Below are 16110 nucleotides of genomic sequence, written 5' to 3'. Positions count from 1 at the left end.
CTCCCATTTACCCTTCTTTTCAATTATCCTTCTTTAGACTAATCCCTATGGTGCCAGTGGGCAGATCTGAAGGATATAGGATTGCCATTTGTTTTCTTGGCTCCACTCATACTAAAAAATGCAACTGAGAATATTGCCAATACCAGTTGTGAACGGCATTTTGTATTTCCTTTTGAACCAATACTATAATTTTATATGTACACTTGCTATTATTACTCAAGGCACCAAGGGCATTGCCCCCTCATTAGTTGCATGTGATGTTCCTCCTAAGCTGCACCATGCAGCATTTGTGAGGCTGCTATGTAGGCCACTTGCAGTATTTTATACCAGAGAGCTTGTGTGCGCAAAATTTAAGGATACTGTACAATGAAATACACAGGCCACACATAACAAAATTTAAGGATGTCATCCTTCTCTTCCTCTATTCACCTTACCCCTAGCCCAAACAAACAAAACAAGAATAGATTTTTAAAAATTTAAGTATGTTGCAAGATCTTTGACCAAGGGAAAAAGTGTAGTTCTTGGTGTAGTGTTTGTGTTACTTTTTAAGTGTGGCTATATTTCAGTGAAATTTCCACTGGTGAAATTGGTTGCAGTTAAATACATTTTTTATGTCTGATCTGACCGAACGGAATTCAAAGCAATACAGTAGTTTATTTATAAACTGCTTTTATGAAAATAATTTCAGAACTGAGAATAATGTCACAGTCTAACCTAGAGCTGCCCAGCAACTGTAACTTATTTTTTTTACAATTAACTAGATTGACAATGGTTGGTGAATTTCCTTTTGACTATAAACTTCATAATTTCAGCTCAAAAGTGTTTGTGGTTTCGAAATATGAATGTTAAAGAGACCTGAACACACAACTATAATAACCCATCAATGCACTACTAAGGGAATAAATAATGTTTTGACGTTTGTGTGAGATGTGAAATTTAACAAGGATCCAATAACCCCATTAACGAAAAGTAGGTGGTGTTCTTAGTTTCCCTGGCTAACCTTTTCCTTCAGCCAATACCACACAAAACAAGTCAATTGGTCATTGCTATTTGTATGGTGCCGATGTGTACAAATTAGTTGACATTTTTGCCTAACTATTTTCCACAAAAGTAGTTCATTTCCAGGAAAATGCTTGGGGTGTTTGGAGGGCACCACCATCAGCATAATGCGAAGACTAAGCTCCTCCTGCAAGATTTAGACCAGATTTAGGAGGATTTGTCCTGTCCTAAATCTTTAGTAGATCCTCTGTTAGGAAATCTTTATAAGTGCTTAGTGCTTCGAGTTAAATGCAATTCAATTTCAATTTGTTTTTAGCAAGTTGCTATTTTGCTATGGTCTGGACATTTAAAAAAAAGACAATTGTAATATTTTGGGAAATAACTGCTTTTATGCTGTCTTTTGTAAAGATCTTAAATGGGGTGAAGCTATTAATCATTGCATTGAGGAAGCTCGTTCTGTGTCACACCTTTTGTCATGGAATACATATTCATGTGAATAAATATTTTTAAACTCAGAAGTCATCTGGACTGTCTGCTTAGAATTTGCATTGCGTAGAGCATAGGAAGGGGGTTTATGCATTATCACCAGTACTGTGTCAATTGGATATTTAAGACGGGCTTGAGTGAGAACTTGAATGGAGAAGGAAATTAAAGGGCACAGAATAGAGCAGATAAATGGATTTGAAAGCCTAATCTCTGTGTAAAGATGATTTTCATTTCTTTCCAGGATATGGGTGTCGCTAGGCCAGCATTTTGTTGCCTGTCTCGGGGAGGCAGTGGCCTAGTGGTATTGTCACTGGACTAGTAATCCAGGCACTTATAATGCCCTGGAGACCCTGGTTTGAATCCCACCACGGCAGATGGTGAAATTTGAATTCAATTTTTAAAAATCTGGAATTAATAGAAACCATTGTCGATTGGCATTAATAATCGATCTGGTTTGCTAATGTCCTTTAGGGAAGGAAATGTGCCGTCCTTACCTGGTCTGGCCTACATATGACTCCAGACCCACAGCAATGTGATTGACTCTTAAAATGCCACTCGGTTTGAGGGCAATTAAGGACAGGCAAGAAATGCTGGCCTTACCTGCATGTTGACATCCCAAGAACGAATAAAGAAAAAAAAATTACCCGCGAGAAGGTGGTGGTGAGCTGCTACAGGTCATGTAAAAAAACAATTCATGCAATGTGGGTGTCGCTGGCTAAGTTGGTGTTTATGCCCATCTGTAATTGCCCTCGTGAAGGTGATAGTGAGCTGCCTCTTGAACCGCTGCAGTCCATGCAGTGCTCCAGGATTTTGACTGAGTAACAATGAAGGCACGGTGATACAGTTCCAAGTCAGGATGAAGATGGTGAGCTGCCTCTTGAACCGCTGCAGTCCACGTAGTGTAGATATATGCACAATGCTACTGGGGAAATGGTGGACGGCCTTTGGGAAGTCAGGAGGTGAGATACACACTGCGGAATTCCCAGACTGTGACCTGCTCTTGTAGCTGCAGCATTTATATGGCTGGTCCATTCAGTTTCTGGTCAATGGTGGTCCCAGAATTTTGATAGTGGCGATTTTAATGATGGTAAGACTCTGTTGGTTGGAGATGGATATTTTGTGACTCCTGTTTGGCATGAATGTTACTTGCTACTTATCAGCCCAAACCTGAATGTTGTCCAGGTCTTGCCGCATATGGATAGGGCGCTTCTGAGGAGTTGTGAATAGTATTGAACATTGTGTACTTGTCAGCGAGCATCTCTATTTCTGACCCTCTGGTGGATGATGAATTAAAAGCCCATCTCCGAAGACTTGATTCTAAAGAAAATGTTGAGGGGAAAAAAAAATCCCCAGTGAAATATTGGAGTTCATCAAGGTTGCTTCTCAAAATTTTGAACCATTTGAACTTTATTGAGATGAGGGATACTTTGATATGTTTTGCCAATGATTCCATTAGCTTCAATGTAACTGATTGGATAACTTGACTGAAACAATCTCCATGCACATTTTTCCAAAGTATATAGAATATTTAATTGTTGAAATGATATCAAGTGACCTATAAAATAAAATTGTTTGAATTAAGGGTGTAATTACTTGTGATTAATCAAGTTACGGATCTTGAAGTTAGCTTGTAGTAATTCTGCTTCTGAACTGTTATGTCATAGTATTCGTAAAGAGAACTATACTGCTATGCACACACATATCCGAATGCCACATTACTCAGTACTGCATTGCAGTCAGGTCTGAGCAACATGTATTCATGCATGTTGTGGAAAGCCCAATCAGTGTGGAAAAATGTACAGAACAAAGAAAGGAGATGATAAACAGGTTGCTAGAGGCAGAGCAACAGGGTGCATGAGAAGGAAAAGAAACTAAAACATCCATACGTTGGGAGATGTCCGAATATGAGAATACAGTAAACCAAGAAACAATGCAACTGCATGAATGGCTAGATTCAGCAGTTCCCTGTGAAACAAAATTCACACAACCATTCAGTTCAGGAAGGGGGTGAGAATAAACTCGCGACCATAAATCTGAAGTTTGATACTGGAGCACAGAGTAATCTCAACCTGCTCAGTGTGCCAGAAGATCCTTCTGAAAATTTGAGAGAGAGGATACCCAAAGAAAGATGCTCTGAAATCAAACAATGTGGTGCTTTTAGCATATAGGGCACCTGAGATTTACCTGGAAAGGGCCACATAAGAAGTACACAAAGGTTGGCAATTGCATCATTTTATGGGCAGATCTTGGAGGAGGGTGGGGTGTCCATGCGGGGGGGTAAGGTGAAGTGGGAGGAGGAGTTAGGAGTGGTGCTGGAGGAGGGTCTGTGGTCCGAGGTGCTGCAGAGGGTAAATGCCTCAACTTCCTCAATTGGGGCGTATGCAGCTGAAGATAGTGTACAGGGTGTACAAAGAACAAAGACAAGTACAGCAGAGGAACAGGCCCTTTGGCCCTCCCAAGCCTGCGCCAACCATGCTGCCCGTCTAAACTAAAATCTTCTGTACTTCCGGGGTCCGTATCCCTCTATTCCTATCTTATACATGTATTTGCCAAGATGCCCCTTAAACGTCACTATCATCGCTGCTTCCACCACCTCCTCCGGCAGCGAGCTCCAGGCACCCACTACCCTCTGTGTAAAAAATCTTGCCTCGTACATCTCCTCTAAACCTTGCCCCTCGCACCTTAAACCTATGCCCCATAGTAATTGACCCCTCTACCCTGGGAAATCGCCTTTGACTAGCCACTCTGTCTATGCCCCTCATAATTTTGTAGACCTCTATCAGGTCGCCCCTCAACCTCTGTCATTCCAGTGAGAACAAACCAAGTTTATTCAACCTCTCCTCATAGCTAATGCGCTCCATACCAGGCAACATCCTGGTAAATATCTTCTGCACTCTCGCTAAAGCCTCCACATCCTTCTGGTAGTGTGACGACCAGAATTGAACACTATACTCCAATGTGGCCTAACTAAGGTTCTATACAGCTGCAACATGACTTGCCAATTTTTCTACTCAATGCCCCGGCCAATGAAGGCAAGCATGCCGTATGCCTTCTTGACTATCTTCTCCACCTGTGTTGCCCCTTTCAGTGCCCTGTGGACCTGTACACCTAGATCCCACTGACTGTTAATACTCTGGAGGGTTCTACCGTTCACTGTATATTCCCTACCTGCATCAGACCTTCCAAAATGCATTAACTCACATTTGTCCGGATTAAACTCCATCTGCCATCTCTCCACCCAAGTCTCCAAATGATCTAAATCCTGCTGTATCCTCTGACAGTTCTCATCGCTATCCGCAATTCCACCAACCTTTGCGTCGTCTGCAAATTTAGTAATCAGACCAGTTACATTTTCCTCCAAATCATTTATATATACTACGACCAGCAAAGGTCCCAGCACTGATCCCCGCGGACCACCACTAGTTACAGCCCTCCAATCAGAAAAGCACCCTTCCATGCTACTCTCTGCCTTCTCTGACCTAGCCAGTTCTGTATCCATCTTGCCAGCTTTCCCCTGATCCTGTGTGACTTCACCTTTTGTACCAGTCTGCCAGGAGGGACCTTGTCAAAGGCTTTACTGAAGTCCATATAGACAACATCCACTGCCCTCCTGCATCAATCATCTTTGTGACCTCCTCGAAAAACTCTATCAAGTTAGTGAGACACTCCCCTTCACAAAACCGTGCTGCCTCTTGCTAATACGTCCATTTGCTTCCAAATGGGAGTAGATCCTGTCTCGAAGAATTCTCTTTCAGTAATTTCCCTACCACTGACACAAGTCTCACCGGCCTGTAGTTCCCAGCATTATCCTTGCTACCCTTCTTAAACAAAGGAACAACATTAGCTATTCTCCAGTCCTCCGGGACATCATCTGAAGACAGTGAGGATCCAAAGTTTTCTGTCAAGGCCTCAGCAATTTCCTCTCTAGCCTCCTTCAGTATTCTGGGGTAGATCCCATCAGGCCTTGGGGACTTATCTACCGTGATATTTTTCAAGATGCCCAACACCTCGTCTTTTTGGATCTCAATGTGACCCAGGCTATCTACACACCCTTCTTCAGACTCAACATCCACCAATTCCTTCTCTTTGGTGAATGCTGATGCAGAGTATTCATTTAGTACCTCACCATTTCCTCTGGCTCCACACATAGATTCCCTCGACTGTCCTTCAGTGGGCCAACTCTTTCCCTGGCTACCCTCTTGCTTTTTATTTACCTCAAAGTCTAGGATGAGCCAGCTATTTGAGGGGTCTGTGAGTTATGTGGGAGGAGCCCTGCAAATCATGTACATATGTTTTGGTCCTGCCCAAAGCTGGAAAGATTTTGGAGGACAGTGTTCAGCATCATTTCGGGGTTTTTACATGTGGACGTGGAGCCTTGTGCCTTGGTGTGGCGAGATGACTTGCTGAGTGTTTGACCCTGGAAAGGTGAAGTTTGCTCTGGGGTGCAGTTTGGGGGGTGGGGGTGGCAAGTGATGGGTTCTACAATTGCCCCTTAATGTCCAAGGATATGTAGTTTGGGTGGGGTTATGGAGATAGGATGGGGGAGTGGGCCTTGGTAGCTTGCTCTTTCAGAGGGTCAGTGCAGACTCGATGGGCCAAATGGCCTCCTTCTACGCTAAGGAATTCTATGGAGATGAAGGTGGTCACACTGAGGATCACCTACTGATCTGAAGCGAAAGAAAGATTTGCTACAAATGATAAGACAGATGCTTTGAGAATTTTGGGGTGGCTTCTCTGGTCTACCAGCCCCGTGTTTCCCAGCGGCATGCCATCCGCTGGCAGCGGGATTCTATACTCCTGCCTCTTGTCAATGGGATTTCTCATTTGAAGCCAACGCACGCAGCCAGGAGTGTGCTGCTGGCGGGAGAAGTGAATTGCAATGGCTGTGGACTTCCAGCCTATGAGTAATGCATCACTGTGGCTCTAGGTGCAGTGGAGGGCTCGGCCTCTGAGGCACCCCAGAAGAGGAAAAGGAAGAAAGAACTAATCATATGGATAACAGGGAAACCACATGCAACCCAAACCCCATGCCTCTTGCCTTGAACACCAGGGAGACCCCCACAACTGCTGTTCTGTCTGGTCCCCGTTTGTGGATACCAGCTTTGAACGACACTCGCCCAAGATCTCCAAGGTAGAGGGTGTTAGATTCCACATCTTGTTTAGAACTCGGGAATGCATGTTAGAGTGAGACTCGCTGCCTCACTCTTGCATGCAGATTTGCCAGTTGTGATCCCGCCCACATTGGTCGGGAATCACATCACAACGTTTGGCAAGATCACAGATCTTCGGAGGCCAGGCGATCCGGGTAGATCCCAGTAGAGTCCTGGCATCTACGACCGTGCCGTACTGCTTTTCGGGCGCAACACGGCCAGTAGATCTCGCCTCAGAAGTTTTGTTTACAAAAGTGTATAATATTGCAGGCCTTGGAACTGGAGCTACAGAAAATGGTAAGTATTTTAAACATACTAACTGGTTATATTTAGCGCAAAAGTATGTGGAAATAACTAGAATAATGCGAATTTTATCATTTTGACATGCAGCTAAAAGCACCACTATACCATGCTGTTGGCATCATGCTAATCCCATTGTACAGTTTTAACCCTGTGTCACATTTTAACATTTCACAGGAGAGGTATCCTGTTTCAGAAAGCATTTGTGTGGACTGGGAGCTTGATATTTTACCTGCTTTTGTTAAATTTGTACAAAATATTTAACTAACAGCTAATTCTAGAATGACCGAAATAAATAGTAGGCATGATGCATTTAATTTCAAACACTATTCTTATGTCTGAGATAAAATGATAAACAATATTGTACCTTAGCTGAATAGTGCTATTTTAAAATATTATTTCTGCGGGATTCTATAGGCAGCATTAACACAATGAGCAGCTGGCTTGTATCCAGAGCCTTCAGTGTTTTTTAGGACTCTGTCTCTGTCCAGCGTCAGCTGCTTATGCAAGCATTATTCCATCCTGTACCAACCACGACTGAGGGAAAAGGCAGTGCTATTATTTTGATGGTGCTAGTTCCTGAATCGGCTGAAAGCTGCATGTGATGTAGGAGTAGTCCAGCATACTGTGACATCCAGCTGAAGAGACATTTATAGCCTCGTTGCATTTGTGTATGTCACTGTTGTTGTGGCAACCATTTTAATAGGTGGGTTCTTTATTTTCTTATGGGTTTTTTTGTGCAACAATTTTTTTCTGTTGCAAAGCTTAAGTGCTTCTGCAGGAAGGAGAAAGACGTGCACCAGGATCTAATTGTGAACATTTGCTGCAGGTCAAAAGAGGTAACCCTGCTAAAGCGATGTTTAATTAGGACATGGAAGGTGGGGTGCTGTCGGTCCCCAAATGCTGCACAGATGTTAGTATTTGTCAGCTGTTAACATTTACCGAAAAGGAATCTATTCTAAATGCACAGAAGAACTGAGGTTTGTGGTGGTTTTTAAATCCACTCCACTAGGCTGCTGGATCAGTGGCAATAGTGGCTCACTGGCAAAGACGGTCATAGCAGCATGCCTGGCACGACCAATGCCGGCAAACAGAGGTTGAAAAAGACTAGTGCAAGGTCGAAGCTTCATGCTTTATTCACTATTAATGAAGAAGATGAACTCAACAAAGCTAGAAATTCCGGAAGGCCTAAAGGTATGTGTCAAATTACTGGACTCGGTACTATAAACTGTTTATTGCAAACTGATGTAGATGATCTCTCAAGTGCATGATTCATTGTCATTGTGAGCTAATGTGTGTTATTTTGCAAATTTTTCTTCAAACTAGTTTTATGATTTGCCCTAGTACTACTTTACAGGATTTAAACCTGAAGGTGGTTTTTAAATGAACAGTATACTGCAAATACAAAACGGGTTACATAATATTTGAAAAATATTGAACAAAATATTGTGAACATTCCAAAAGTGGGGTGTTTATGTCTTTATTTGGAGGAAGTTAATATATTTTGTGGAACTGATCATATTACATTTTCATTATATTAAATCCCTTACCATTCTGAACCTCTGTTGGCTAGCCTTGAACAATTCTGTTTTTCCTTAGCAGCAGTGCCATTCAGTGATAGCACTGACTGTAATGGCTCCATAGAATATAATTGGTGCTTTGATCGACCCAGAGCTGCAAATTGCAGCATACTGCTGTTTTTGTGTCGAAATATAACAACATCAGATGAGCACTGTAGAAGATCCTGCTTTTCTTTTATGACCTTCACTCTCTCCCATGATTGTGTTGTTAAAATGTGACGCTTTATTTGCTGGGCCACACACCTTCTGTTTATCAATGTTTTCTGTCTATGTTAGATATGATTGTAAAATAATGTACCACCTCCTGTTGTAGAAAAAAAACAAGTCGAATTATACTCTTTGGTGTTCTTTTAAGAAAATTTAATTTCCAAAAAAATTCAATATTTTGCTAATTAATTTAAGAAAACCTGTTGTTTGGTACTTTGCATTTGGATAGATTTCTGTCCTTTGTTATTGGATTCCACCTGAACATAATTATTGATTATGCTTTGCCCCGGGAAGGGGCAGCCCCGGTTTGGGGGCGGGTTTTCGGACATGCCCGCCACAAGGGTAATTTACCTGAATACTCGTAGTGTTCGGAATAAGGTAAATAAGTTGATGGTGCAGATCATCGTGAATGACCATGATTTAGTGGCCATTACTGGTTAAAGGATGGTAATGACTTGGAGTTAAATATCCAAGGGTATCAAATTATTCGGAAGTACAGAGTGGATGGTAAGGGCGGTGGTGTAGCTCTGTTATTTAAAGATGACATCTGGGCAGTAGTGAAGGATGACATTGGTGCTATGGAGGATAAGGTTGAATCCATTTGGGTGGAAATTAGGAGTAGTAAAGCGAAAAAGTCACTAATAGGAGTAGTCTATAGGCCACCAAATAGTAACGAGATGGTGGGGCAGGCGATAAACAAAGAAATAACTGATGCATGTAGAAATGGTACAGCAGTTATCAAGGGGGATTTTAATCTACATTTGGTTGGTTTAACCAGGTCAGTCAAGGCAATCTTGAGGAGGAGTTTATAGAATGTATCCGCGATAGTTTCCCAGAACAGTATGTGATGGAACCTACGAGGGAACAAGCGCTCCTATATCTCATCCTGTGTAATGAGACAGGATTGATTAATGATCTCATAGTTGGGGATCTTCTCGGAAGGAGCGATCACAATATGATGGAATTTTAAAATACAGATGGAGGGTGAGAAGGTAAAATCAAACAATGGGATGAGAGACGAGCTAGCTAAGGTAGTCTGGGAGCAAAGATTTTATGGTGAAACAATGGAGAACCTTCCAAGCGATTTTTCACAGTGCTCATCAAAAGTTTATACCAACAAAAGGGAAGGATGGTAGAAAGAGGGAAAATCGACCGTGGACATCTGAGGAAATAAAGGAGAGTATCAAATTGAAGGAAAAAGCATACAAAGTGGCAAAGATTAGTGGGAGACTAGAGGATTAGGAAATCTTTAGGGGGCAACAGAAAGCTACTAAAAAAGCTACAAAGAAGAGTAAGATAGATTATGAGAGTAAACTTGCTCAGAATATAAAAACAGATAGTAAAAGTTTCTACAAATATATAGAACAAAAAAGAATGGTGAAGTAAATATTGGTCCTTTTAGAGGATGAGAAGGGCGATGTAATAATGGGAGATGAGGAAATGGCTGAGGAACTGAACAGATTTTTTGGGTCGGTCTTCACAGTGGAAGACACAAATAACATGCCAGTGACTGATGGAAATGAGGCTATAACAGGTGAGGACCTTGAGACGATTGTTATCAATAAGGAGGAAGTGATGGGCAAGCTAATGGGGCTAAAGGTAGAGAAGCCTACTGGCCCTGATGGAATACATCCCAGAATACTAAAAGAGATGGCGAGGGAAATTACAAATGCACTAGTGATAATTTACCAAAATTCACTAGACTCTGGGGTGGTCCCGGTGGATTGGAAATTAGCAGAAGTGACACCACTGTTTGAAAAGGAGATAGGCAGAAAGTGAGTAATTATAGGGCAGTTAGCTTAGCTTTGGTAGTAGGGAAGATGCTGGAATCCCATCATCAAGGAAGAAATAGCGAGGCATCTGGATGGAAATTGTCCCATTGGACAGACACAGCATGGGTTTATAAAGGCCAGGTCGTGCCTATCTAACTTAGTGGAATTATTTGAGGACATTTCGAGTGCGGTAGATGATGGGGAGTCAATGGATGTGGTATATCTTGATTTCCAGAAAGCTTTTAACAATGTGCCACACAAAAAGGTTGCTGCATAAGATAAAGATGCATGGCATTAAGGGTAAAGTAGTAGCAAGGATAGAGGATTGGTTAATTAATAGAAAACAAAGTGTGGGGATTAATGGGTGTTTCTCTGGTTGGCAATCAGTAGCTGGTGGTGTCCCTCAGGGATCAGTGTTGGGCCCACAATTGTTCAAAATTTACACAGATGATTTGGAGTTGGGGACCAAGGGCAATGTGCCCAAGTTTGCAGACGGCACTAAGATGTGGTAAAGCAAAAAGTGCAGAGGATACTGGAAGTCTGCAGAGGGATTTGGATAGGTTAAGTAAATGGGCTAGGGTCTGGCAGGTGAAATACAATGTTGACAAATGTGAGGTTATCCATTTTGGTAGGAATAACAGCAAAAGGGATTATTATTTAAACGATAAAATATTAAAACATGCTGCTGTGCAGAGGGACCTGGGTGTCCTAGTTCATGAGTCGCAACAAGTTGGTTTACAGGTGCAACAGGTGATTAAGAAGGCGAATGGAGTTTTGTCCTTCATTGCTAGAGGGATGGACTCTTAAGACTAGGGAGGTTATGCTGCAACTGTATAAGGTGTTAGTGAGGCCACACCTGGAATATTGTGTTCAGTTTTGGTCTCCTTACCAGAGAAAAGACGTACTGGCCTGGAGGGTGTGCACAGGAGATTCACTAGATTAATCCCAGAGTTGAGGGGGTTGAATTACGAGGAGAGTTTGAGTAGACTGGGACTGTACTCGTTGGAATTAGAAGGATGTGGGGGGGGATCTTATAGAAACATATAAAATTATGAAGGGAATAGATAGGATAGATGCGGGCAGGTTGTTTCCACTGGCAGGTGAAAGCAGAACTAGGGGTTATTGCCTCAAAATGTGGTGAAGTAGATTTAGGACTGAGCTTAGGAGGAACTTCTTCGCCCAAAGGATGGTGAATCTATGGAATTCCCTGCCCAGCGAAGCAGTTGAGGCCCCTTCATTTAAATGTTTTCAAGATAAAGATAGATAGTTTTATGAAAAATAAAGGAATAAAGGGTTATGGTGCTCGGGTGGGAAAGTGGAGCCGATTCCACAAAAGATCATCCATGATCTCATTGAATGGCAGAGCAGGCTCGAAGGGCCAGATGGCCTACTCCTGCTCCAGTTCTTATGCCAAGCCCTGGACTGTGTGTTCCCGTACCGGGGTCAACCTGAGCCTCTGCCTGTCTGCCCCACCGACCACCCATAACTCCCACTGACTGCAGAGGCCTCTGGCCTTATGGCTGAAGGCTATTGCTGATTGGGCATTGGCAATCGTAGTAAAGAGCGCACCTCTCACATCCCAAATGGATCCCTGTGGGTGGGCGTGCCATGTAGCATGTTGGCTCATTGCCTAGCATCCCAATCACACCTTGATGCATGGACACTATGCTTGAACACTGCGGGAGACAGCACCACAGACACACCAGTCAACCTTCGATCACTCAGTGGATGGGCACCAGCCCTGGGCACGTGTCTGCGGCTGGATGTGCGTGGGCAGGGTATCTCGGGTGGGTGGTACAATGATGGGGAAGGCATGTCTGGGAGGGGATGGGGCATGGGTTTGGTCGGCCTGGATGGTGGAACAAAGAGCCAGAGGCGTCATATTGATTGTAGTGAGGGTATTGTAATGGCCCTCGTACAAATGGGGGTGGGGATGGTGGAGGTGTGAAGGAAGGGTTGGGGTGGAGGGGGGGAATGAAGCATGAGCTGGGGGGGACAAATGGAGGATTGGGGTGCAGAGTGGGTTGAGGGGCTGGGCAAAGGGAGTGTTGGGTGGGGGCTGGTTTAGCTCACTGAGCTAAATCGCTGGCTTTTAAAGCAGACCAAGCAGGCCAGCAGCACTGTTCGATTCCTGTACCAGCCTCCCCGGACAGGCGCCGGAATGTGGGGACTAGGGGCTTTTCACAGTAACTTCATTGAAGCCTACTTGTGACAATAAGCGATTTTCGTTTCATTTTTTCAATTCACCTGTGTTGCCAGGTCGTTGACCTTCTTGTGGCGCTGGAGGCCATTCCTCCTGGTCATGCTCCCCGAACTGACAGCTGCTGCTAGTTCATCGCAGGCGGCACTGGCTGCCCTATTTCCCAACCTCTGGGACCCTCGTGGGAACAGGACATCCCTCCTGGCCTCCACCATGTCTGGAAGCCTCCCCAGGCCCACACCTCCAAATATTGGGACGGGTCATCTCGACGTCATGGCTGCGAGCTGAGTGGGGTTGGTTGTGCAAGTCCTGTTTAAGTGCTGCTTAACCTGTTAGCAGGGGGACTGGTGAGGGCAATTCTGGTATTGCCTGGTGAACCTTAATTTGCAGTGTGAAGTCTGTGGAGCTTCAAAGTGGACCAATTAATGTTGTATAGCGTTGCCGACCTTGCCGGTTTGAGCGTAGGGAAGCTCGCGGCAGTTCCCACGAGCTACCACACTTGAAAGCTGGGAATCGAACCTGGGACCCTGGAGCTGTGAAGCAATTGTGCTAACCATCATGCTACCGTCCTGCCCTTTATACCAAGTATAAAGTATAACGTGGTTGATGCACGATTCTACAAAATTTGACTTTATAATGCAGATTTTTCTCCTGAGTTTAAAATATTTTTTGCCACAACTTATTGGTCTTAATGTTACTGTTGTGAAAGGGTATGACCATTTGAATGTCAGAAGTATTAAAATATTTCTTCTATTAGATTTCAATTGTGGAAATTTGGAGAAATGATAAAAATGAACGAAAAGGCTTGACTTGGATCCAAAAGAATGGACAGAATTTATCCACTAATAGAACAAAACGTTTATTCTGTTTCATAATTGGCTTCAGTTTTTAATTATTTTTTTATCTAGATTTATAAAAGAAAGACTTGCATTTATATAGCTCTATTTACAAACACAGGATGTCTCAAAGTGATTTACAGCCATTGAAGCACCTTTGAAGCATTGGCATTATTGTAACGTAGGAAAGTAAAGAGATGCCACACAAACTTAAAAAGCCTTTGGAAGGCATTCAAGAACTCGATTGTCTGACTTGCGTTATGTAGAACAGAATCATTGTACTGAGCGACTGCTGACTGAAGTTGATTTGAAAAAAGCCTGGGTTTGGGCAGGTCATGATATGAATATGGTGAATAATCTATTTCTAACTGTAATATTTGAATCTCAAGTTGGCATAGAGTCCTTCCTACTGCATGTTGCAATAGCAAACCAAAAAGGGATCAAAAAAGTGGTTGGTACTCTGAAAGCACCATCTTCTGAAACCTGCAATTGGTTTTAACAGAATCAACGTCTATATCCAATATCAATGCTGGAAATGTTCAGGCCTCACAGTATCGGTGCAAAGAGTTATTTCTGGTTAATAATACTTCATCATAATTGAGGAAAGATGGCAATGTAATAGGTTTTCAAGAGGAGGAGGGGTTGCTGTTGAGTCCAGAAGGCTGTAGAGTGTGCAGTTGAAAGATGAGGTGCTCAGACTTCCATTGAGCTTCATTGAAATACTGTTGGTGGTTGTCCCAGGATTTAAGGGAGACATACTCAGTTTCATGGGTTTCTCACATGGATCTTCATTTATTAAACAGGCTGATTCTCGATCGATAAATCATTGTTCATTGGGTACACTGGGCAGGGTGTCCTGCGAGATTGGAAGATCAGGGTGTAAGATTTGCTTCCTTTTTCCTTCTCTGCCACCACTCTGCTTCATTTAAGACTCCATCCCACCATCCCACCATCAAACTCACCATGGACTATTCTCCAAATTCAGTTCCATTCTTGGACACACTCGTCTCCATCAAGGACGGTCACCTCAGCACCTCGCTTTACCGCAAGCCCACAGATAATCTCACGATGCTCCACTTCTCCAGCTTTCACCCGAAACACATTAAAGAAGCCATCCCCTATGGACAAGCCCTCCGTATACACAGGATCTGCTCAGACAAGGAGGAGCGCAACAGACACCTACAGATGCTGAAAGATGCCCTCGTACGAACGGGATATGGCGCTCGACTCATTGATCGACAGTTCCACCGCGCCACAGCAAAAAACCGCACCGACCTCCTCAGAAGACAAACACGGGACACCACTGACAGAGTACCCTTCGTCGTCCAGTACTTTCCTGGGGCGGAGAAACTACGACATCTTCTTCGCAGCCTCCAACACATCATCAGCGAGGATGGACATCTTGCCAAGGTCATCCCCACACCCCCACTACTGGCCTTCAAACAACCGCGCAACCTCAAACAAACCATTGTTTGCAGCAAATTACCCAGCCTTCAGAACAGCAACCACAACACCACAAAACCCTGCCAGGGTAATCTCTGCAAGACATGCCAGATCATCGACATGGACACCACCATTACACGTGGAAACACCACCCACCAGGTACGCGGCGCATACTCGTGCGACTCGACCAATGTAGTCTACCTCGTACGCTGCAGGAAAGGATGTCCCGAAGCGTGGTACATTGGCGAGACCATGCAGACACTGCGACAACGAATAAACGGGCATCGTGCGACTATCAACAGGCAGGACTGTTCCCTTCCAGTTGGGGAACACTTCAGCAGTCAAGGACATTCAGCCTCTGATCTCCGGGTCAGCATTCTACAAGGAGGCCTTCAGGAGACGCGACAACGCAAAATTGCTGAGCAAAAACTTATAGCTAAGTTCCGCACGCATGAATGCGGACTCAACCGGGATCTGGGATTCATGTCGCATTACATTCGGCCCCCACCAACAAGCCTGGACTTGCAGAGGCCTACCGACTGAACTGGCTTGGGACAATTCACACCTCTTTAACCTGGAGTTACCTCTCTCTCTGCATCTTTGATGATTTGATTGCCTGCAGGTGCTCGCATTCCGGGGCATCTCTGACTGTGTCTATATAAACATTTCTGGAACAAGCCTTTCCATTCACCTGAAGAAGGAGCCGTGCTCCGAAAGCTCGTGTTTGAAACAAACCTGTTGGACTTTAACCTGGTGTTGTAAGACTTCTTACTGTGCTCACCCCAGTCCAACGCCGGCATCTCCACATCATTTAAGACTGTGTACTCAAAACATGATGCAGCTTAATAGACAAGTTGTTGCAATTTTAAATGATTGGTAGCAAGCTCCTCCAGTCATTGATGTCAGTGCTGTCATGCTTCAAGGAAAGCTTCAGAGTGCATTTGAAAAGTTTTCTTTTGCTGTCCTGGAAAGTTGACCATTTGAGAGTTGAGGAAATAACCTAGCTGGGGAGATGGTTTTCAGCAATCTAGACACTTTGAAGTTGATTTTATAAGTTTTTGCCTGAATGTTGATCTTGTTTCAAGAAGGATACTAGTATTTGTTCGACATTCCTCCCATTGAAGCTGGAGGATGTGA

The 16110-nt window shown here is 43.7% G+C and overlaps 1 protein-coding gene across 8 annotated transcripts in view; it reads left to right on the top strand.

The window, feature by feature from the left end:
* Positions 1–16110, top strand: part of LOC119967210 (ensconsin-like) — a 245898-nt gene that overhangs the window by 55136 nt on the left and 174652 nt on the right. The window contains exon 1 of one of the 8 annotated variants that reach the window (XM_038799437.1): positions 7651–8129. The exons of 5 other annotated variants lie outside the window; for them this stretch is intronic. In XM_038799437.1, coding sequence (XP_038655365.1) covers positions 8000–8129 — 130 coding nt within the window. In that variant the 5' untranslated portion in view covers positions 7651–7999. Of the gene's footprint in view, positions 1–7650; positions 8130–16110 lie in introns of those variants that run through there. 2 more of the 8 variants (XM_038799440.1, XM_038799441.1) reach the window with 2 other exon arrangements.

This window comes from Scyliorhinus canicula, chromosome 6 (assembly GCF_902713615.1).
Source record: "Scyliorhinus canicula chromosome 6, sScyCan1.1, whole genome shotgun sequence".
Taxonomy (NCBI): Eukaryota; Metazoa; Chordata; class Chondrichthyes; order Carcharhiniformes; family Scyliorhinidae; genus Scyliorhinus; species Scyliorhinus canicula.
The sequence above is the reverse complement of the archived record's forward strand: the minus strand, read 5'-3'. Positions and strand labels throughout refer to the sequence as shown.